Raw genomic sequence first — 25,114 nt, forward strand, 5'->3', positions numbered from 1 at the left:
CAATTAAGTAAATAATTATGGGCTAATTTGTAACCAACAGCACAAATTCATTTGCTCCTGGTTGGGGGCTATGATATTAATACATGCAAAGGGTGGTGTGGATACTAGAATTATTATTACCTTTAAAGAAGGACACGGATAGTTATGGTATAGATAAGAATGGTAATGGCAAATAGCAATACGCATTAATTAGAGGTAGGCGAAGCGGCGCATGAAAATTTTATTTGTTGGTGATTAGTTGTTGCCCCAGCGACCGCCCAAAGCGAAGGCTATATTTTGACCGCCGCTCAGTCCACGTGAGGGCGTGAGGGCGCGGGACGCGTACCACAATTTTCCTGTCAAACGGACGCATTTCCTCGCTGACTCAAATTACCCACGAATTTTAAATTCGATATGATTGATTGCTTGTGCTTAATTGAGAAATAAATACATTAGAGTAAAGGTCGTGTGTAAGGATTATTTCTGAAGTGCAACAGAAGCCGTGTGGTGGTGTGGTAAGGAATTCGCAGTGCACGGTATGCCATGACACAGAGCAACCTGACTACCCCCGATAAGCACCATGGCGGTGCGCGCACTGTCTCCGAAGAAAAGCTGATGGTAACGTATTATCATTGAATAAATAAAAGTGATTAACTGTTGCCAATAACTATGCTATTTATTTAATTGAAATTGTAATAAATAATTTAGAGCACGGTACCAATTATGCTCGGCTGCTATACCGCACGTGCACTTCCGTGTTCTACCGGAAGATAGTATTTGCTACAGTATACCTACCCACTTAATCTTTTTTTCGTCATGATAATATTTAACTTTTTCTAATTGATGTACCTACCTATCTATTTCTATCGTTCCCAGTACGGCTTTCAAAGCCTTTTAAAGCCGATCCTCGTGGTTTGTCCAACAGGGACGAGATAAAGTGTTGACCTTTACTTGAATGTCATACATAAAAGTAAATAGCGTCTTTTACCCGCCAGCAAAAGGGCAGATATGTTTTTCATCTCGACTCTGCTTCGTTTATTATGAAAATTAGGCTCTATATTATAAGTACCTGCCTAGTACGGCCACAAAATTCCGAAGTTAAAGCAAGTGGGTACCGAGGTGCCTATAACATGATTACTCACTAAGAGTCAGCGAAGATCAGGAGCAGTGGCAAAACTGAAAAAAAAAACACTGATCTAACTAAAGCATTCTCATAACGTACAAAATTACATATCTCGCGTCTCAAGCTCCTCATGTCAAAGGAAATAAAGTTAATATCAGTGTTATCAGAGACTCTACTATTGGTCTGCGGTAACCCTAATCTTCCCGTGGCAGGTGGCGGTGCGCGTGCGACCGCTGCGCGCAGATGAAGGCCCCCGGATTGTGCACGTCGTCAGCGATAAGGTGACCTATCCTCTACCTACCACACGCTTATATAACCACTACACTCAACCATATTAATCCATAGGTACCTACTTTATAACATAAATGCGAAGTAACTGTCTGTTCGTCAGACCTTTTCACGCCTAAACTGCTAGGCCGATTGGGGTGAAAATAGGTGCTTAGATAGAAAAAACTCAAAAAGATCATACGTAATGTACTTAAGTACTTACCTTCTTATTTCGTGTCGATGACAAGCCGAACAACATAATTTATAATTCTTCTTCTATCAGGGTTACTACTGAGCCGCCAAAGGCCCCTGACATGACTCATGTAACGACGACGTACTTACATCAGTAAGTAGTAACCGGGACCAACGGCTTAACATGCCTTCCGGATTTATGTTATATGACGGATTTATAATTTATCAGCCCAATATGCTGCCACGGCAATAGCACGGGCGGAAGCGCTAAGTGCAGGTTTCAGGGCACAGTGGGCATACGATTAAGTACCAATCTAGAAGTTCCAGATGCGGACTCTAGAAATGGATGGATGTCCATGCCGACGAAGTTAGGTACCTACCTACTGCGTTATAATCTTACTGTTACTTGTATATGTACCTAAACTCAAACTGTATTGTATACGTAGGTACAAACTGATTGAACTCACAAAAATAATAGTCAAAAAAACACTTGACATGCCTACCCGCTAATTCATTTACCTATAAAGATGTGCGTTGTTTTTATAATATGAAACTGAAGCATGCAACCCTTAGGTAAAACGTTTCTTAAAATTGACTCATTAAATGGCCAAGTTCAAGAACTCCTTAGAAGTCCCCAAGTCCACTTAATGTCCATAGTTCAAGAAGTTTTTAATTGGACTTAGAGATTTCTTTTGAGAAGTTGGAGTTGGAGTTATAGGTTAGTACTAGGTACTTAATTGAACAGGAAGTAGGTAGAGAACTTCTAGGTACTTCTACATAATAAAAGTTCTTTCCACTTTTATAGGGTGCACGTTCTAGAGCTTTTTAATAGGAATACACTTATTTTTGGCGCCAGATGCTGGTGCTGGAAGAGGAGGCGGACAACAGACGTGATGTTTTACGTTCAAGGAGGCTCAACGATAAGCACTATGTGTACGACCGCGTTTTCGGGGAAGACAGCACACAGGTAGCGAATCCACTTCTATCAAATCTAAAAACTGATGATTTCGTTTGTGCGTTGATACAATCGCCACTTGCAAGGTCAGGGACGTTGTTCACCAGTGCAATTATTTCAGTGCCTTTTTTGCTGAACGTCTCGTTAGAGCAAGATAACATTAACATACTTACTTGAAACATTTATTAAGTATTATTAAAAATATTTTGTTGCTTTAGATAGGTATCGTATAATTCAACTGCACAGTTTTACATCAGCAAGCAAACTATTAGCGTTGTAGATATGTGAATTATAATGACTTTGTTTTGAAAGTGTTATATGCTTGATGCACACAGAGAGCCGGGAAAGTACAGCGGGACAAGAAGCTCCGACCCTCTTGTGGAATGTTATTTGCGCTTTTATAGAAATCCCGCGACACTGTCTTGCTTGTTCCACTTTCCTGGATCTGGTAGAAGCAAGTACCTAAGTATTATCGTTCTTGATGTAGGAGGAGGTGTACGACACAGTGTGCGCTCCCTTGGTTGGCGACACGCTGCGCGGGTTCGCGGGCGCGGTGTTCGCGTACGGAGCCACTGGCGCCGGCAAGACACATACCATGACAGGGCTCATGTCACGCGCGCTCAGTCACCTCTTCACCGACATCGCGGAGAGCGACAAGCCTCAGAGCTATGAGGTAAGTTCACACATACATAATAATAAATATTGTCATACATAAGTACTTGCTTATACTTATACGTAGGTATGTACAACTCACATAGGCAACGCTTACCAAGATCTCACTAGTATTTTTGGTTTCCCGAGTCGAAACTGACATTAGTGATAATAAACACCTCAGTACACGTGCCTATGATAACGTGTCAGTGGCAGTTAATAGCCCAATTATAGAATATTTAATTTCTGTTTATAACGTCGTTATGTGTATTGGTATTGTAAATACAACATTTAGGAGTGTAGATATATAATGTGCATAAGTTGGTAGTTTCTAGCAAGCAAGCAACGTTGCGAAAATTAAACTAACCAAGTTTAAATATTTACACTAATTTACACTAATAATAAGTATATAGCTACTTTATTATATATAATGACTATGTATCATTCTAATAATTTAAACAATATCCCAAATTTTCGATTGTCTTAGACTATGGCTATGGATAGAGCTGAATAGCGTGTACAGAATAATAATCATAGTTAAAACTTTTGTTTTCACTTAACACACACAGTCTAGTCATTGTTTGTTTTGACAAAGTGGGTAATAAATGTGTCTGGTCAATTTGCGTCGCAGACAATATTCGACAAATTAAAGTGACATAGTAATGTTAAATACTGACAGTTATAGCAAGTTATCGTGATTGATGCCTGGTTTGTGTAACCGCCTATATATCGATCCGAGGTAATTGTCCTGATGCACTACCTCAAGTGATAACATCTCTCATAAAAATGGATATTTCATATAAGTAAATTACTGTAACTGCATTAGTACGTACTATTAATTGGACATAGGTTCAGCTCGTTTTTCCTTAATAGTTTTATTGGTAGAACGAAGTAGACCGATCTAATTTGTTTGTAATTCTAGGCTTCCGTAGGCCTAATTAATTAAATACGGTCGCTGAAACGGGCGGTCGTTAGACAGCTTGACGGCTATATGTTGTACCCTTTAATAAGAAACTACTTACATAAAATACCTCTTGATTTGTAAATACAGCATAATTAGTGTAATTATGTATATTTAGTTATAGAGGAGCGGAGGTTCCTATCACAAGCAAATCTTTGCTTAAAGGGAGCCCCGGGCTAAGATAAAGAAATAATCTTTTTTTTATTTTATGTTGAAAGATTCTAGTTTTAGCTAGCCAGGAACATCATCGTTAGTTGCGTCCCTACATTTTATCTTTCTACATTATTTTTTCTAGTCACAATCATAAGAGGTACATATTGTTACGAGCAGGAGCTATGATAATTAACATGTAAATTTTTACGTTAACGTATTTAGAAATCGAATCGAATCCGTACGAACGCGTGACTTATATCGTTATCTTACGGGTTCGAATTCCGGCTCGGACTCGGAGTCAATATACACGTCTATAAGCGTGATGATATTTCCTAAGCAATTTCACAATTTAGCCGTTAGAAGCGCTGTATCGCGCTAGCTCTACGTAATTTGCATATCGCTTTTCTGTATGGGCTACTACAAAAGCGTGACTGTACATATTTTCGTTCTAGGCATTAAAAAATAAGTGTCAGTCTAATATTGTACCAATCAACTCTGTGTCTTGCTTTACCAGCACGTGAACTGTCTTCAATTCTTCATCAACCCGCTGTGGTATTCCTACCCTCGGTGGTTCGACGAAAACCCTCTACCTAATCTAGACAAGTATAGGCTATTTGATGCTATCATTTTGAGCTAGTAAACTAAGTAGTTGATGGATATTGGTTTTACCAGGTTGCATGTAGTTGAAATGGGGTCATTAGCTACATAATGCAGTTAGCGGTGTTGCATTGCTACACTCACTTAGCGTAACTGCTGATAGAATGTGCATGATATGAGGCCGGGCTAAGCTAACAGGTTAATAGAAATTGTAGTCTTTTTTCATAAATACGTATTGTGATTTTTAAAACTGTTTTCGGTTGGTTTATCATACGATTTCAATATCCAGTGTTATTGAAGGCTTGCCTCAGATTGTAATAACTTCTTGACCGGACAAATGGGAAACGTTGGGGGCTGTAACCCGATACTAAATTTAAGACAACAGGCTTGAGGATGTCCCCGTTGCCGTGAACCTCGGCTCAGAGAAGAAATCAATCGACCCTAGCGGGCCGATAGCGATGAGCGCTGAAGGGGGAAAGCATCGACCACGCGGTCGGTATCGGGGTCCTGAAGGATTTGTTGTAGGGTCGTCAGGATACTGCATAACGACATTCGATATTACTGGTCGACTAATCGTGGTATCAGACGTGTAGGTAAGTTCATTAACCAGTGTAGATTGTGATTTAACTTCTAGTAGGTCATTTGATAACTACAAATCGATCAATATTAGATCATTCAAAAGACATTAATGCTTATCAATTGATTTAAATTTGTGGAATGATTGTGGACATTTATTAAAATGTCTACTGAATGTTGTGCTAACGGTATTGTGATAATAACAAAGAAAAATCTCTCTTTCTTTGGAAATCAATTTAAAAAAAGTGGTTACATATCATTTGACGTCTGTGCCTCTAGTTTCAACCATGAGTCTATGTTAGCGATGTATGTATGAAAAGATCTTTTTAACTCCATAACTAGGTACTCGATTTCCATAGTATTTTTAAACGTAGGAATAATTTCGTAGTAAATTAAACGTGATTGTGTGGTTTTGGTTGAATAGCATTCACTTCGGCATCATTAGTTATTTACTGACGCGGTGTCGAGGTCGTTGGTTTAGGTCTTTTCACGCCTGAACAGCGATGTCTTTTACTTTTTTCCATCTAATGACTATCAACAATAGTAAATAAGATTTTTTTATATGAAATTATGCTACATTTTGTCGGTGTAGTAATAACCGTGATTTCACAGCGTATCTGTTCCAATTAAAAATTAAAATGGATTATGGGCAGTTGACGTACATTGCACCTTTAAATTCGGAAAACACCTATGTTTTTCATGCCTGCAGTGGCTAGTAAGGCGTAATAGACAACTTAAATATAATAAACCTGCTTATTTTAATAATGTTTCAAGAGCACGAGCAAAACAATGTGCACTGTTCATAAATTGCTACGGCTAAATTAAGTAGTAGGTAAGTGGGGAGACGGAAATAGAACAACAGCATTAAAATTATAATAGTACGAGTTTATTATGCCAAGGCTAGTTTTAAAACTATATTATCAAGAACCGCGGATACTTTTAAAATTTGTAGCTTACCTATTTAACGTCATGAGGCCCGTATTTACAGTCATAATAATAGGTAAACCATCGGGTTTGGATTTTAAAACGCATTGGCGTTACGACCTTGCAATGTTTGATCATCTGGTATGGGAATTGTAACACATCAGAAACCTTATTTGTTCTGAATATACGAGTAGACCCTTACAACCCTTACAACTATTTATCCGAAGTAGATTCAGAGGGTTTCAGGGGGGTTAAAATGCCGAAGGAATTCATCTAACAAAGCAATATTGCTATCTGACATTTGTTTGCATTGCGCACTTAGGTACTTTTATATGCGCAAATGTCAAAATTGCAATATTGCTTTGTTAGATGAATTGCTTCGATGTGTCGTCCATTTTAATCCCCCAGTTCTATTTTCTGGAGACTCTAGGTACATGCCAGCACACGCCAAATAGAATCGCGTTGACTGAGTGAATTATATTGTTCTAGTTCATCATTCCATGACCTTTCAATGTGAGCGGAAATATATAGTTAACGTTAATCTTCTCCTAATGTTTACCGGACGGGTGGACTCTCAGTACTATGAGCACTCAATTGTCTCGTCAGAAAACAACCCTCCGTTTATATTTTACCTTTAAATTGAAATAAAACAAAAAAAACGTGCATGTTATTCACTTTTATAGTAGACAGAAGAAATAGGGATGCCCTTGGATGTAATTAAGTACTTAGATACTAGTCTAAATAAGGAACGGAGAAGTGTAGAACAGGCTTCGGTAAAATATTCTCCTCAGTATCTTTGGGGTACAGGCTGGTCAAATGACATGCGCAGTTTTTTAGAAAAAAAAAATATTGATGGGTAAGTATATCAATAGCAAGATTTTTTTTTAAAGGCGCATCTAATACAAAACCCCAGCTTAGACCATGATACATTATTATCATGTACCTACTACCGGACATGGAACGTATGTTTGAATTCTCAGTTTTTTTTTTACTTTTACTTAGTTGGTAACAACCCCTAATGCGTTTTTGATTGATGAACGTTTGATTTGTTTTAACTTGAACTTGGCATTGACAATGGAGGTATAATATTGATGGATTATGTACCTAATATAATCAGTTATTGCTAAGTACTATATTACTGATTACTTTTGAAGATAATAATATGAAAAAGTGTGTAAACAAAGTATTTCTTTGTAGAGTAAGCATAAGAACAGTCTTTTGATAAATAATTATATTAAATATACTTAGTGGAGGTGTTTTTACGGCTAATAGCCGGGACCAACGGCTTAACGTGCCCTCCGAAGCACGGAATCATCTTACTTTTTCGGACAATCAAATGATTCAAGCCTGAAAAGTCCTTAGCAAACAAAGAACAGTCTCACAAAGTGATTTCGACAATGTCCCCATCGGGAATCAAACCCGGACCTCCAGATCGTTAGCCTAACGCTCTAACCATTAGACCACGGAGGCTGTTCACCTCCACCAACCCGCAGTGGAGCAGCGTGGTGGAGTATACTCCATACCCCCTCCAGTTGATAGAGGAGAGGCCTGTGCCCAGAAGTGGGACGTATATAGGCTTTATATGTTTTATGTTATGATATTAAATATAGTGAACGTATGACCTAAGAGTGTCCTTACTTAGTGTCATTATTGATTATAGTCGGTGTATATTACATGGTGTACCTATATACATATAGTTAATTAAATTATACCTACATAACAACTTGACTTTTAACAAACGATGTCATTTTTTAAGTGTCAATATTTTTGTTACAATCACACCTCCGTCAATTTTATCGTCAATATTTCCCTTCTATGATATAATATGCATACACCTACTGTAAATTATTGACAGTCCAATGACCACTTATGTTGTATTTGTGACAATGTATGTCCAATAAATTAGTTTAAGTTTGTTGTTCGTGACGTATTATTTAGGTTTCAGTTAAAATCAAAGCGATTTGGATGTAAGTATGGTCATATAAAGATTTTTTCTTGAAGCTACCTAGCTTGAGAAGCTAGAGAGCACGCTTCCTACACTAATCGACGAAATGCAGTAGATCTTCATAAATCCTGTTTCATCATACCTACCTGAGGTGGTTTCGTTATACATAAATCCAATACCAATGTATCACATAGAAGAGCGGGGCTACTAACACAAGTAAATATTTGCTTAAAAGTAGTGCCAAACATGAGGATTGTATTGATTTTTGGTAAGTATTTTTTTTTATTTGATAAGTACATACAGTTGATTAATGTATTTTGGATGTGAGTGCTATATAGAAGTAACAAAACATAGGAATCTCTAAAATATTTTCTTGCGTGGTTACCCTAATCTAACCATTTTGCCACTACTTATACTAAAATCAAAAACGTCTGGCGAATTTTAATAAATTCCATGCCCGTAACTATAATAACAAGTTAAGTCTATAAATCCACGGTTGGTCTCGCCCTGGCCGCCTTTCGTTCAATGCCTCGCTACAGTCGCTACCTACGAAGTTTAAGGTTATCACCATCAGACCACTTAAAGACCGATATCTACGAGTAATCTAGCACGTGATTATCAGCTCCATATAACATGTCGTGCAGGAGATAGATAACTATGAAACATGCGTTCGATACGATTTGGTAAACACCGTCTACGTCATTGCGACGACATGGAGACTAAAATACAATTAATCATAAGTTCCAAAACTTACTACTGGCAGAATGTTTGTATGCTTGTTCTTTATTAACTTGAAGGAACTAAAATCATAATTTCACCCTTTTAAAGGCTAAATTAATACGTAAGTGAATTAACAAGGAAACTCTATTTGGGTAAGAAAGTAATTAATCTACTTATTATATTACAGCACAAAACATTATGGTGTAATCCGTGTAATTATTCCGAAATACCGCGGATTTATGGAAATGTGCGGCGGAACCTTGACCGACCGGAAGTGCCTTACTGTTTTATATTCCTTCAAGTTGGTAGTTCAGGAGGTACTCCAGTGGCTCTATGTTTTGTTAGACGTTCGTTTGGTATAGATCGATCTATTCTATTTTAGACCCCTTTCATTTACATTAGAACAGGTACTTCGAATATATGAGCCTACCTCATACTCAATGTATTAGGTAAGTATGTAACTCTACCTCATACACAAATATTATATCTCTTAGTTGCGAATGCCATAAATGTGTTTATTTTTTGTTTTATTAGGAAAAACAAGTGATCTATCGTGCTTTCATCTGAATTTAACTAAAATAGATAAATCGATTGAAATCAAGTAATGTGTACCGAAAACATTACTTTCTACAATTAAATAACATCTATCAGCTATGGGCTAACCTATTCCAGTCCAAATGGTCAATAAACGAAGCTACCAGTAGCTGCCATCGGTGTAATAAGTACTTGTTTACATCAAAATGTCGCCTAGAATGTTCATTGGTCTAGTATCCTTCGTTCGGTGGGTGGGGTGGGGCCGGTATACCACAATACTGTGTGCCACCACACCACTGCCGGCCGGCTGGTGACTTCGTACAAGGTCACTGCCGACCACCTCGCGTGATTGACACCCCATTAAGCTATCACAGACCTCAGCCACGCGTCTTCCATTTACACAGTGACGGCTCCAATGTGAGTCAGGTTTGTGGTTGCTATTCAAGGGCGAGGGGTGCATAATTCAAATTACGCCGCGCTAGTCAAGACTGTCAAGTCACACGTCTTGCATTGGATAGGTCGGAAAGATGGAAATTCCAGTAGCATTATGTAGGATATATACAATGAATGATGGACAAAAAATTTTATTTCTGAAGATAAATGCTTTTCCTATATAATAGTAGCTACAAACTGTATTCATGTTTTACAGAAAACAACCAACAATGTACTTGCTGTGCTATGAGCATAAACGCGGAAGTATTGTGTTGCTACAACAATAATTTTGCCAAATAAGAGGTACTTACGTGAATTGCATGGTATAATTTATCAACTGTCACTCGGAACGTTTAAATTCGTGTGTTGTATTGTGAAATTTAGTTCGTCGCCCTATGGCTCCCAACATCACTATAGTAAACGTCTTTTCGTAACAAAGTTAAGTCTGGCAACTCGCCATACCGAATATTGGCTTTTCACGTGCACGGTCAAAGTCTTACCTACCGTTTGTTTGCAACGTATGTCGTGTTTGTATATTCTATATATTTGCGATTATCACGCCCACTTGCTCCACGTAATAATACGGTTAGGTAATGGAAATCCAACCGAGATGACGTCACACAACCAGCTAACTATGTAGGTATTTATTTCTTGATTTTTTATATATTCATATGAGGCTGACTTGCAATAACATTGATTATCATAAGTTCATAACGGCAGCCAAGAAAAAATATTAATACAAAACGAGTTGGTTACTGCAAACGAAAATTAAATGTCATTAGGGTGCTACCAGACCAATCGATCGATCATCGATCGACAGCATCGATCGATGGTAGAATAGAATAGTCGACGTCGATCGATAGTTTCTACCAGACCAATCGATCGACCATCGATCGACGGCATCGATCGATTGTAGAATGGAATAGTCGACGTCGATCGATAGTTTCTACCAGACCGACGGATCGATTATTGTCATTGCCCGGCAATCGATCGATTGCTTAATCGAACAGTATCTGTTGATCAATTAAAGTTACCTGACCAGTCGATCAACTTCGATCGACGTTGATCGATGCCGTCGATCGATGATCGATCGATTGGTCTGGTAGCACCCTTACACATATAATAATAAAAAATAAATTGGTCGTAATAAAGTCGTAATCTTGTCGTAATGCAAAATTAAAAGAAATATTATTTCGCGTCACATTTTTTAATTTAGAAAATTAATCATAAGATAAATATTTCTTATACAATATTTATAAAATATAAATGAATTATAAAATATAGTCCTGAATAAAAATAAGCTTGAAATCTTTGTAATCATGTAAGGGGTAAGTACCTACTTTTTCTTACAAAAGACATCAACGAGAGCGCTTTTTGTTACGTTTTTTTTTGTGAAAGTGTATTATATTAATACTTCATTCATTTTTAGTTATGTTTATATGAAAAACCAAACTATGGTGTATTTTATTTAAGATATATTACTCCCTATAGGTAGTTAATAAGTTAGACAGAACAGGTGCAAATGTCTATATCATGTAGGTGTATCACGTTAGACGGGACATAATGTCTAGAAACACATCTATTATATTTTCAAACAATGCGCTGTAATATTGAAAGGCAATTTTAAATAGTTTAAAAGAATTCTTTGAACGCAGTATGAAGTCACCTTGCGGGGTAATCTGCTGACGTCATCAGGCTCAATGGAAGAAAGTGGCGGTAAAATATTCAGGGCTATTGCTGTAAGACGAACCGTTCTTATTAACCTTTACATGCAAACGCGCCTCGCCACCTCGACACCCTCATCTATAAAATTAAGTCATTTCGAGGAATATATAAGTATGATTATTGTTTTTATTTGTTTCAATAGAATTTCTTCCTATTACTTAAAGAGGCATCAACTGTTATGTTAAGCACCATTCGGTAGTTTTAATCATTGTTTTAGTTTTTTTTGCATACATGTTAAGCTGCCAGTTGAAAACATTGAAGTCATAACATTGAAGTATTAAAGCTTTTTATTAATTTATTACATTTTCCATTTTAAAACAACCGACTGCCGCTTCCCTGTCATTCCGCAATCCTTTTTTGCTCACCCCTCGATCTCTCTTTACTGATTCAGACGCCTCTTCCAAACAACAGGGGCGCTTTTAGTTGTTGAGAAATTATACAAACGTATAGTGTTGAAAGTCCCTGGCATTCTCAATATATATAATGTATTCATTTCGCCATAAAGTCGGGTAAAAATGTGATTTATTATGTATTAAGTTCCACTAATTTGAAAATCAGCTCTCGAGAATTTACGATGCTAATCTACAAATCACGTTTTCACACGTTTTAGTGATAAGGTAACTTATGACGTAATCTTTGGCATAAACTTGGCTTTGGCGTTGGATCATTTTATATTTACGTCCATTGTGTTTTTTTTACGATCAGACTATGTAAATTAAACAGGTATACAAACAGTGAAGTTCTGTCTACCCCAATGAGAATTAGGGCGTGTGTTTATTTGGCCTTTAGAGAAAGGAATTTCATTTATTAAACTTGAAAAGCTAATTTCCCCGCTATTATCCTCTACGCCATTGTAGCGTTTCCGATGGCCTTGAAAGATACTACAGCTACAGCAGATATAGCTTCCTCTGCAATTTTAATATTCATCGAGTGTTCGGTAGATAGCGTTGATTGTGAGTTGATAAGGCGGTGGGCGGGCGGTGGAACTGTGGATCACTTCGCAGTTGAATTACCTTGGATGAGATGGGGTGGTTACTGACGTAGAATCTGATAGAGGCACTGGGCTTGGCAATCCTCGCGTTGTGAAGGAAAACACCATAAGCAAACGCTAATTAAATTCACGATCGAACTTCTGTTAGCTATTTCCAGAATTAGAACAGCTATAAAGATTAGAGTATTGTTTTGCCTACTAAGGTCGAGTGTTGGTGTAACGCGGAAGGCTAAATAACATCGTCATCTCCCTAGAGTTATTCCGATTTCACAGTGCCGTTTACCTAACCTGAAGATTTGACGTGTCCGGTTTTTTTCAGAAGCGACCACCTATCTGAACTTACAACCCGCAAGTGGAAAACCAGCCTAATATGTGTTAGGTCACATAGCTCCAAAATTTATTGGGAATGTGGGTTTTACGTTCACGATTTACTCTGTTGGTTGTATATGGTTATCGCTTAGTACACGCTGATAGAATAATCTAATCAGAACGCCGGCGTAGAACATTTTAGCATGGAATAATCTTATCATAGATATGTGAATGATTTTTGTTTTTTTTTCTCTTTCTCGTTATGTGAAGAAGGAGAAAACATCTTATTATTCGTCTTTACTAAATATATGAAGGAATTAAGAAACCTTTTCGTTCAATTCAAAATTTGTTCAGAACTATCATCGATTGTCAACGCTGTACCTGATTGTACCTGCTTAGTTTCTAATTTACCTTGTTAATAGTCGAGGAAGTAGGTAGGGTTTTCTCACATTATTTATTTATAAAGTTGTATGAGGTTGTATTCCTCGTGAACTTCGGGTATTGAACTTGTGGAATAGTTTGTATGAATCAGAGACTGTAGACAAAAGCATTCTGTGTACTTTCACCCTTTGCCAGACAGGCGAGTGTCGGGTGACGTAGCCATTGTGTGGCAATAATGGAACCTTTGGCCGTGGCGAGGGCGCGGCTATTGTTCCATTTTCAAATTTCATCGTTGTCATCCCTCAAACAATACGAGGGGAGGTCAAAAAGTTCGCGGAATGGAGGGGTTGGAGGGGGTTGGTTTGCTCGTACAGGTAGCCGCTAGTTGCACACCTCATTAACAGTATATGTACCAAGTTTGAAGCAAATCGGGTCATTAACGTTTGAACTATCGACCAGCAAACAAGTGAATCGGGAAGAACTCAGCGAATATGGAGAAAATTGAACACCGCGCCGTCATTAAGTTCCTCACCAAGCAAGGAAAATCCGCTCAGACGATTTTTCAAGAGCTGTTAGCAGTTTACGCGGACTCTGCCCCTGGTAAAACCATGGTTTACAAGTGGCATAGTCTTTTCAAGCAAGGAAGAGAGTCGATTGAAGATGACCCCCGCTCCGGACGGCCCATTGAGGCCACCACACCGGAAATCATCGAAAAAGTAGAGAAACTTGTATTAGAAGATACCCGCTTGAAGAAGAAGCAGCTTGCAGCAATGGTCGGTGTATCCGAAACAAGTATTTTAAATATCCTACATCAACATCTTGGGATGACTAAGGTCAGCGCAAGATGGGTTCCAAGAATGCTCACGCCACTTCAAAAAAGCGAGCGTGTCGAGTGTTCTCGCCGGTTTTTAGAGCTCTGTGGAGAGAATAAGGAAGAAGTTATGGCCCGGATTGTTACTGGAGATGAAACCTGGGTTCACCACTATGAACCTGAGTCGAAGCAAGAGTCGATGCAGTGGCATAAAAAAGGCACACCTCCTCCAAAGAAGTTTAAGGTGTCACAATCGGCCGGAAAGATCATGGCCACTATTTTTTGGGATACAGAAGGTATTTTGCTGATTGATTATAAAGATCGTGGTGTGACTATAACGGGACATTACTACGCTTCTTTACTGGATAGATTGAAAGAGGCTATCAAGGAAAAAAGAAGAGGAAAGCTGTCAAGAGGTGTGCTCCTTTTGCACGACAACGCACCCGTCCACACGTGCCATGTTGCGACGGCTGCCATTCACCGATGCGGGTTCGAAAAATTAAACCACCCGCCTTACAGTCCAGACTTGCCCCCAAGCAATTATTATTTGTTCCCAAAAATGAAAAAGGAACTGCGTGGACGAAAATTTGGCGATGATGAAGAAGTCAAGTCTGCAATTTCGGCCTATTTTGACAGCAAAGAGAAATCTTTTTTTTATGATGGAATAAACAAATTATTTGATAGATCCGGAAAATGTGTTAAGGTTAAGGGAGAATATATTGAAAAGGAAAAATAGTTTCGTGTTTAATTTCGACCCCCTTCCCCCTCATTCCGCGAACTTTTTGACCTCCCCTCGTACGTGTACTTGATCGCGTTTTTTCTTTCAAGGAATCTCATGGCTTATCATTCGCGTTCGTAATAGCATACCCTTAGATTTAATACAGCCGGTTTAAAAGGTTATAGTACTAGATATTAGTCAGCTATTAGCAGCCGAGGGTTACAAAGGAAAGATTAATGTCAGTAGCTGTTAACCTTCCAAGCAATTTTACTACGTTATAAGACGCTTTCGCGTGAGGGTGGAACTGTAGAATGGGGTAATTTTCAAGTTGACAGAACTTTTATCGTTTATTATTCATGAATGATTGGCTTAAGTGACCGTTACAGACCATTGGGCATAAGGAGCTTACTTGTACACATGAACGAGTGTTGGTTTTGGGTAAACAGCAGGGAATCAATAGGTGCCTGCAAAAGGTGACTTGTTTGCTTGTAAAATTAACACCGCCGCCGCCGTCTCTCTAATGGCCCTGTCGGTTAGGTCTAAGAAAACAGAGCGACATTTGACACGTGAACTGTTTTTAATCAATATGTAGGTAGGTCTACGATTACCATAACCATGTATTTACATCCCTGGAACAAGGTATACTGAATTAAATAGTTAGAAGTCGTGAACGAGTTAATCATTCAATTACTGAACTCTTGCGTATGTTTGGTTTTATGAGTTTTTTATTTTTTATTTCTCCAACTAAGTAGCACACACAGGATATGCGAACATTGGAGAAGTTTAGTTTTTTCTAAAGTCTGACCAATTACGGTGCTGAATTTTGAAATAACAACCTGTCCTAAAACATGTTACATTTTTTGTGGATAGTCCAAGTTGGTGACTAACACTCACCAGTAGCCTCATACCACTGACGCGAGTTGTTCAGATAAATTAATTTCAAATAAAATTCAGTGTATTTTTTGAAACCTAAATTGTATTTTTATCTACCCAGGTGAAGATGTCATACATAGAGATCTACAACGAGAACATTAGGGACCTGCTGAACCCTGGCGCCGGTCCGTTGGAGCTGCGCGACGAGGGCGGCAGTGGAGCCCCGGTGGTGGCCGGGCTGAGCGAGGTGCGGGCGACTAGCGCAGCGCACGTCGCAGAGCTGTTGGCCCGCGGGGACCGCGCGCGCACCGCCGAGCCCACGCACGCCAATCAACACTCCTCAAGAGGCCACGCTTTGCTCAGGTAAACATATAGGCATATACCAGATGTAGGTTAGGTACTTATTTGAGCCCGCGGCACGGGGACCAGCAACTCGTTTTTCGAACATTCATTTTTAGTTGGCTACAGCTATTGCTCTACTTTTAGCTACCTTGTGCTGATTACCCAATTCCATAAATAACTTGGGAAATAACTGTTTCATTTAAAATAAGTGTTTAATTTTTAAATTGGTGACGTAATACTAAGACGTAGATATTGTCTACGTGTTCATTTTACGTCATCGTTCCTAATATAGGTATTTATCTACGTACGTCTTATTAATATATTATGCTACCATACAGCCCTTATTAGCGATAATTACAGACGTTGGTGATTGTAGGCAAGAATTTATTTAAGTGACAAATTACGGATTTTTTTTATAATTGTAGGTTAAAGGTGACGGGCAATTAATGGCTCCTAATGATCGAGAGTACATAATAATATGTCATGTAAAGTTATGGGAGAGCCCTGAAAACTCTTATTTTTTAATCTAGCGTCTTGTGTCCCACTGCTACTTATAAATACAAGAAAAAAAAATGTTTAGCGTAACAGTAAGCAAGGAGGTGGAGGGCGGTACGCAGCGCGGGCGGCTGTTCTTGATCGACCTGGCGGGCTCGGAGCGCGCTGGGCTGCGCGCGCGGCGCCTCGAGGGCGCGCACATTAACCGCTCGCTGCTCGCGCTCGGCAACTGCATCATGGCTCTCTCTGGTGGTGCTAGGTGAGCTACCATTGTTTATTTCAAATAAAGAATATATTTAAGATATTATTACTTCACCCTTCAGGCCAAGTAGTGAAATGAATGCCCTCCGAGATACACAAACAAGTTTAACTTATCCTCCTTTTAGGGCAGTTGGATAAACGAATGATCCTAACCAAGTACATTATCTTTATTTATTATGGTTACTTTAGGTATCTATTGGTACTTACTTAAATTATATGTATTTGTAACATACTTACAAATAATTTATGGTAGCGAAGTAAGCCGTTTTATCCGACTACTTGCACACACGCAGTACATAACAATGCAACAATAAGTAACAATTCATTGATGAATTAATTATTACTTGAATATAACATACTTACTTTTTGGCACAACTAGAAATGTTATCTATCTCATTTAAATAGTGAAATACAGGGTGTTAGTGACACCGTAACGAATACTGAGGGGGATGGTTCAGACCATGATTCTGAGATCATATCAAGTGGAATTTTCTGGCGGAAAATTCATGAATATTTTTGTGTTTTTTTTAATTATTTCCAGTTCCATACTTTTACGACGGAAAATTTCACTTGATATGATCTCAGAATCATGGTCTCAATCAGCCCTCAAAGTTTTTGTTACGATGTCATTTTGTCTGAAAAACTATTATTCTACGTAGGTAATGAAGTACAAAAAAACTCCATTAAAATACCTACTTAGTTCGTGTTTACGAGCTGCACATAAACTCTTATCTACAGACTGTATTGAATAAGTAATGCTTCGACACATTAATGGTATCCGCAATTTGCCAGCGATAGACATGCGAAACTGTAATCTGCGATGTAAGTTAGGGCTGCCAGACTGCTGCCATTCTCCATGTGGGTACCAGGATGGTATGGTATGGTCACTCGTATACAGGTGTTAGTGACATGGTAACGAATACTGAGGGGGATGATTCAGACCATGATTCTGAGTTAAAGTGGAATTATTCGTCGCAAAATTCATGTACTTACTTATTTTCAGTTCCATACTTTTGCAACGGAAAATTCCACTTGATATCAACTCGGAATCATGGCCTGAATCATTCCTCAAAGTTTTATGTTATTGTTATTATTATTTATAAAATTAACTAACTCATAGATTAAAACAAGATGAACCCATCGACACAGATATATTGATTATCAAAGAGACACAATCCAAAAAGATTAATAACACGAAATTCTATTCCTATGTAATACAAATTCTCCCGCCATGATCTAGTTTCCCGTCCCGTCATCAGTCTGACATTTCAAAATTCGGCTGCGCGCGCACTTGCGTTTGTGACGATCTGCATGGTGAAGTACTTGCTACCTGACACTATATTTTTTATGATATGTATAAATATTATAATGTGTGATTATTACAATATGTTTCTTAATAAGATATATGACGTGGGACTTAAATTCGTATTTAAATCCAAGAATATCTGATTTACTTACTTCGCAGCAATAAGTATATAATATCCTTAAGTTTAATCTTTATTGAAATTAATATTATTAGTTACTATTTTTCTTTTACCCACCGGACATTTTTATGTAAAAAGGTAAATGTCTCGGTGTCACACACATTATGGTAGCCCTAACCTAACATTTACGTAATGCAGTCTACCCTGTATCTACTTTACTCGTCAATGTCGAGAATAACTTGCAATTTCGACGACATAAGTTCCAAAATTTGTTGATGGTAAAATTATGTAGAGCATAAATTCTGCTAATGCAGAATTAGGTACCAAATGGTACCTACCAATTATATATCATGAAATCAAGCTTTTCTGTTATAAAAAAATATTTGTTATAAGTACCTACATAGAGCCGCATGATGTTTACAGAAATCATGCAGAAATTAAATTTTCTGATAGTTCATTTTATAAAGGTCGTTGCACTCTGAATGTACAAGTTTGCGGCCCAGTTTTAGCATGGTGTGTTGTAATTTACATACTTAGTACAAATGTATTCAACTCGCATTTTGCTATTCTACTCGTACATACGCTTGGCCATCAGTTGTTAGGAGTGTCATCTTTTCAGACGACAAACTGCTGGTTTCGACCAATTGATTAGTTACTTATTTACTTTGTGTCTTTGGCCTTTGAGACTACGGGCTACTGGAAAACGGAGGCCCTTAACTTTATGTTTGTGAGGCCGATTGGTCATCAGTTACTAGAGGGGGATGTGAGGCTCGCTCCGGGTCAATGCGCAGGGAGTTATTTATATTATCATTATTATCGCTTTAATTTTTCCGTATTATTTGTGGTAATATTACTACGTACATGTACAACCCATCAAAAACATTCATTCTACCATCCCCCTTTTATCTTCGGACCGGCCGGGTTCCATCCCTAGAGTGAGTTCCACCTTAGGCCTCGTCAATGCCTTCGGGCAAGTCTGGGGCCAAGAGCAAACCCATATAAGGTAAAAAAAACATTTGTAAGTAGGTAGTTCCTACTGATATTGTAATATATTATGTTGTCAACTCTTTTACTCGTTAATAGTAGTCAAGTTCATTCCTTTTCTCTTACGAACTTAACACAGTCTAAGCAGCAAGGTAGATTAAAAATACTTAAAATCTCTTAAAAGTATACAAATTCGTACAAAAAATGTTTTCTGTGTACATTGACCTGTAACGACATGGCTTGGTGTCGCAGGTATGTGAACTACCGTGACTCGAAGTTGACGCGGTTGCTGCGCGAGGTGCTGGGCGGGCGGTGCCGGACCGCTATGGTGGCTCACGTGGCCCCCGGCGGCGCCTCCCGCGACACCACGCGCTCCACGCTGCATTATGCGCAGCGGGCCAACTCTATCACCAACAGGGTAACTAGCTATAGTATGCAGCCACGGCTGTCGCACCGCCATGATGGCGCTCCGTAACTCGCTTCACGTTGTGCAGGGAGCTAACTCCATCAGCCACGAAGGCCACACCGCCATAGTGGTGCCCACCACTATGTTTATGACTCACAAAGTTTTTGTGGTTTATCTCACTTTTGGTTTCAACTTTAGTTTCGGTTAGCTTCAGTCACAAAAGCAAATTTTTTGGTTTGGCCAAAGGCCTGCCGTTACCATTTTTGGACTTTATAAAGTAAACTGAAAGATTAGTCCACTGTCGAAGCTCCGCCACAGTAATAATTAAGTATGTTTGTTTTGCAGGTGGAACGAGAGCTGATAGAGACTCCGATGCACATGTCTCAGTACCGTTCAGTTATCAGCGAGCTTCGAGAAGAGATCTCTCGGCTTAAAACCAAAATGAAAGATGACCGCTCTAGGTAAGTGTAGATAGGCTTTATACCTATACATCTGCCCTTATTTACATGCAGTAATAATGATACGAATATTGAATAAAACGTATAAAATATGGTAAGTATGGTAAAATATTCAATAGTAAGTCTTGTACTTGGTCCTAGTAATAAATAGGTACTTACATAGAGCAATTCAAGACAAGTTATTAATTTAACACTAAAGCGAATAAAATCTCTTTGCTGATAGAAATATTAAAAGAAACTGGTTTAACCGAAAAAAATATGCCTCAAAAAGAAAAAGTTGCTTTTTTTATTATTTTTTTGATATTAATTGGCCAGTTATCATGATTTGAATTTTATAAAACAATATTTTGGATTATAATTTAAATATTTATTTTCTAAAATTCTAATTTTAAATAGAAACATTTTGTCTTAATTTTGTAGGCCAAAAGAAGAACAAGAGATAGAAGAAGTAGAACTAAGCAAGGAAGACGCGGCGGAGAATGCAGCCCACTTAAAATCGTTGCGTGAAGCGATAGTGTCGACGTTTAAGCAACAGATGCGGCTTCGGAGACGATTGATGGAGTTAGACAGTCATCTATTAGGGCTGGCATTAGACGCTGAGAGGCAGCACGCCACCATATCGCACTGGGAGGCGAGGTTCAACCGACTCTACAAGCCTATCAGCATGTCTGGATCCAGGATGAGTACTCAGCAGAGTTACAGGTAAGGCATATAACAGTTTATTTCTTAGGTACCTCTATTATTTTTTAATAAACTATGGTTCTTTTTATTTCTACTCGACTGAAAAAGTTAATCAGCCTGTACACTTACACTATTGGGTACGAGCCTCCCTTCAAACAATCGGAACATAGTCCACCACGCTGCTCTGTCTGCTGGTTGGTGGAGGTGGTTTGAATACTAAAAAAAACCTTGTTCATGTTAACTCTTTTGACTAAGGACTAATTATTTATTTATTTTTAAACTTAGTTGTTTACGTGAGTCGGACGATTTTACGTGTTTTCCGAAGCACTAAGTAATTAAAGTTGCTGTTACGGAAATCGGTTTCGGGATTGGAAGCGACCACCCCTCTAATGACTGACCGCCCGTTGCAAAGTAAATCGGCTACATATATAAGCAAGTCCAACAATATAGTATACTATATTTTAATATTGTATATGTTATGAGGTTAATTAAGGTAGGTACATAGTGGTGCTAATTCCTGTAAATACCATCTAATTTTATTTTAAGTTATATCTGTCATTTTCTTATCCGCCGAAAAGGAAAGGGACGGGTAATCGACAAGCATAAAATTTATGGAACACACGTCAATTTTAAGCACAAATTTAAACCAACCGTCTAAAAATTTTACATCCGTCAATAACCCGACACAGTTAAGTAGACAGCACGTCAAACGGATTGCATACCAGCGACGTACCTTTTGATTCGGCCGGGTTATTCATTCATTTACTCATTCTTCCTAAAATTAAGAGCTGTGAATCATCCGTCCCTTTCCTTTTCGACGGATATGAAAATGACGGATATAACTTAAAATAAAATTAGGCGGTGTCTGCAGGAATCGGGGCCAATATATTATGTGGGCCTTGTTGCCTGATATGAAATAAATAAAATAGGGGCGGGACGGGTGTGTCGAGCAGCGTTGGCAGCGGCAGCGAGCGCGCCGAGGCCGAGGTGGCGGTGGAGCAGGCGTGGGCCGAGCTGGCGGCCGTGGAACGCGAGCAGGAGGCCGCGCGCGCCGAGCGGGACCGTGTCGAGCGCCAGCTCGAGCAGGTGCGCCTGAGGGGCGCGCAACTCGAACAGGTATCATTATATAAACCTATCTACCTACTACCTTTATATACTTTTATACTGCATTTGTATACATACCAGAAGCGGCCACGTTCAGAAGCGGCATATGAGAACATGCAACATTTAGCCTTCTCAATGGGAGGCTTTGGCTTCTGATGAGGCGAGTCCATGAGTTCGTGTTCGAGCAATAGCGTATTGCAGACTTCGACGCTAAAGGCCCGTCCTCCACTCGCTATTCATTACAACTACCGACACGGTGTGCTCACTGTGAGCGAGGGTTCACCGTGAAAATAGGCTCCATAAGCCATAAGCAATACTTGTAATGGAAGTAAAATATTTTAGTCTCTCTAGGTCTCTGACTAGATTCATGTAATGCCAATTTTAGTAAACAGTACAGCAGGAGCACACTTTTGGTACGATTTAATCTGATTTATGTGATACAGTGTGACGGGCGTGGCGCTCTGACAGGTGTGAATAGCAATACCCTCCCGCTAAATTCCCAGCTGAAATGCAAGTGCAATCTCCAGGAACTACCAGCCCGCATCAGTAGCGGCCCAGAGCGAGAAGTCCTGGCGCTGGTGTGTCGCGTACACGAGTTGGAAGCAGACAAGCTGGCGCTGCAGGGCGAGCGAGCCGCGCGGACGCACGAGCTGCGGCGGCGCGACATGGCACTGCAACGGCGCGACGCGCAGCGACGGCTGTCCGACGAGATCATCACTAGGCAACGACGGGCCCTTGAAGGTACTTGCATCATCAATGATTAGTGGCTTCAGACGGTTATTGGCAGTTTTATTTTTCTGTATTAGGCTACATTATACAACTGCAGGATTTCATGATGTTCAGCAGTAGGGTAGCTTTTCGGTCTACATCACTCCGAATTCGAAACAAATTATAAAAATTTATAATACCTATAATAACCTATCGTTTTCAGAGATGGGCATCGGCGTGGCTCCGGAGCTTGCGCAGTTGTACGAGTTGTACCAGCAGGAGATACACGCGTCTACCTACACGGAGAGCAATGACATCTATACGCCCTACCGCCTGCCGCCTATCTCTACCAGGTAACAGAGACTGCCGTCGCCCGCCTGGCTCACCAGGTGCCGCTGCCCAATCTTAGCGATGGTTCTGGGGGTTATGACTCGTAGACGGTCACTGGTAATTTTAGGACCTAGCTGACAATGACAAAAAAAAATTCTGAATGCGAATTAAATAAATAAATATTTGGTCGACATTTGTTTCAAACAGTATATTCACTTTTCCATTAAAGCTTTAAACTAATGTTTGCTTCGGATGGCGTTAACTATTTGGCCAGACAAATACACTTACCAAGTTATATTTTACTTGCTTCTAATTTTTCTGTATTAGGGAGTTTCGGTTTTAGCAATTCAGTAGGCTTCTTATAGAAGACAACATTTTTTTATTCCTAGCATGTCAGAGCTGGCGTGGTCGGAGAGCTCGAGCGGCTCGGGGCGCGGCTCCAGCTCCGGCTCGGGCGGCACGCTCGAGCACCGCCTGCCGCGCCTGGCACCCACGCCGCGCCCGCGCACCAGGTACAGGTGCGGTGCTTTGCTATTCATCTTTATTCAGGCACAACAGTTTACACAAGTTACAGAAGCTAGAGCAGCCGCACTAGTGGCCACTCGTTCTGTCAGTTTCCGTCGATACCATACAAGAAATATGGAAAATCTCATTCGGCGCTTGTGGCTGCGAATGATAGCCACGTCTAGTGGCTTGGCTTGCACCACTAGTGGATGCGTATGGTTGTCACTTGTGGCTCAGTGTGTTATGTGTATAATTATTCTGTATGTTAATTTACTTTATTGTTTCAGTCAAGCCAGTGCAGTTTTAAAACGATATTCGAGTGACGACAGCTTAGTGATGGCGGCGCCGCGTGGAGATAATGCGGCGCCTTGAATAATATCTGAGCAATATGTCTCCGGGATCTATTTGCTCTTGTATCGCAAGGTAGCCAATGTTGTGTTGGTCTTGTGATTGTGAAATGTCAAAGTGTTTGTTTAACGTCGAGGGTTGTTAATAACTTGATTGATCAACATGTGTCATGTGTCTTGTTTGAATGTACGGAAAACTTCTAAAATTGGTTAAATAAAAGTTGTTTGTTGGTCGTTGTCTGTCTTTTAAAGAGAATCTTAGAATTGTTTCGAGTCGTGTTTGTAAATGTTTGTTGTATGTATAAAGAAGATTTTATTGTACAGCTTGATGGGCGATTGATAAGCGATGTTGTTGAAAATAAACATTTTGATCTCTGCATGTTTATGAAAATGGAATTACTTGCTTCATTTATATGTACAGGAATATAATCGGAAATGCGAAATGTCTGCAATGACTTCCAAAATTATACAAACGAAGTATTTGTCAAATAATATATTAGAGTGCAACTCTTTATAGATTTCTTCTTATGAAAATGTCCGTCCATTAGTATTTTTAAATAAATGTGATTTGTGTAATATTACAATGACTTTACTTTAAATTGTCCTTACATTGAAACCTGTATCCATAATCCCTATTTCATTTTATCACGTGACTAACTTATGTAGTAGGTACTATTAGAGCGTCAGCTTATCACAACCTCATTACCTATAAATAATGCCTTGGTCGACTTCTATGATTATGTAGGATAATAGGAATTACGTAATCAATCTTTTAATTAAGTAAATTTAAAATCTTCGACATTGGGATGGATCGGGTACACTAAAAGTAAAAATTATTTTATAAATATTTTGTATTTGAGATTATAAACATTTAAAGTAAGTACTTATTGTATCATTATAGTCTACTTTATGTATGAACTATGACTTAAAAGTTTATTTAAAAAAAGTACTTCTCAAAAAGACTTCTTACAATGTGTAGCTTTTATTGGAACATTTGTTTAAAACAAAAATAGTTTTTATTATTATTGAAGCAACTATTCGACCTTAACAATAATAATAAATACTTACATTCACACTATATTATTTATTGCTTCTTTACTCCTATGTATCACAAATACTGACTGTCTACTTAAATTCTACTATTTAATCTCACTGGACGTTATTGATTTATTTTACCTACATGAAAAGATTTAAAGTGAAGAAAGAAGAATAATTTTCAATTTGGAGAAGAGTTAATTTTATATACTTATAGA

At 38.9% G+C, this 25,114-nt stretch overlaps 1 protein-coding gene across 3 annotated transcripts; it reads left to right on the top strand.

Annotated features, from left to right (window-relative positions):
* The first annotated feature begins 137 nt into the window (after positions 1-137).
* LOC126369194 (kinesin-like protein KIF19) lies at positions 138-24,439 on the top strand. 3 transcript variants are annotated; one of them, XM_050013489.1, is made up of 14 exons: positions 138-597; positions 1,315-1,383; positions 2,418-2,528; positions 3,004-3,189; positions 15,939-16,180; positions 16,740-16,913; positions 19,576-19,741; positions 20,075-20,190; positions 20,608-20,889; positions 21,798-21,984; positions 22,500-22,713; positions 22,904-23,033; positions 23,400-23,528; positions 23,802-24,439. In XM_050013489.1, the coding sequence occupies exons 1-14, from the start codon at positions 523-525 to the stop codon at positions 23,884-23,886; spliced, it is 2,166 nt and encodes a 721-aa protein (XP_049869446.1). In that variant the 5' UTR covers positions 138-522; the 3' UTR covers positions 23,887-24,439. The 3 variants fall into 3 exon arrangements, with proteins under 3 accessions (XP_049869446.1, XP_049869447.1, XP_049869448.1); XM_050013490.1 differs by having other exon boundaries at positions 23,400-23,522; XM_050013491.1 differs by having other exon boundaries at positions 21,822-21,984.
* The last annotated feature ends 675 nt before the right edge of the window (positions 24,440-25,114 follow it).

Source organism: Pectinophora gossypiella, chromosome 8 (genome assembly GCF_024362695.1).
Source record: "Pectinophora gossypiella chromosome 8, ilPecGoss1.1, whole genome shotgun sequence".
Lineage (NCBI taxonomy): Eukaryota > Metazoa > Arthropoda > Insecta > Lepidoptera > Gelechiidae > Pectinophora > Pectinophora gossypiella.

What these genes read in the sequence shown, in the direction of transcription:
- LOC126369194 (XM_050013489.1), top strand. Translation starts at nt 523, where the DNA reads ATGACACAGAGCAACCTGACTACCCCCGATAAGCACCATGGCGGTGCG. An exon ending in TCTCCGAAGAAAAGCTGATG is followed by an intron (nt 598 to 1,314) that starts GTAACGTATTAT and finishes TTCCCGTGGCAG; the next exon opens with GTGGCGGTGCGCGTGCGACC. An exon ending in AGTACTCAGCAGAGTTACAG is followed by an intron (nt 20,890 to 21,797) that starts GTAAGGCATATA and finishes TAAATAAAATAG; the next exon opens with GGGCGGGACGGGTGTGTCGA.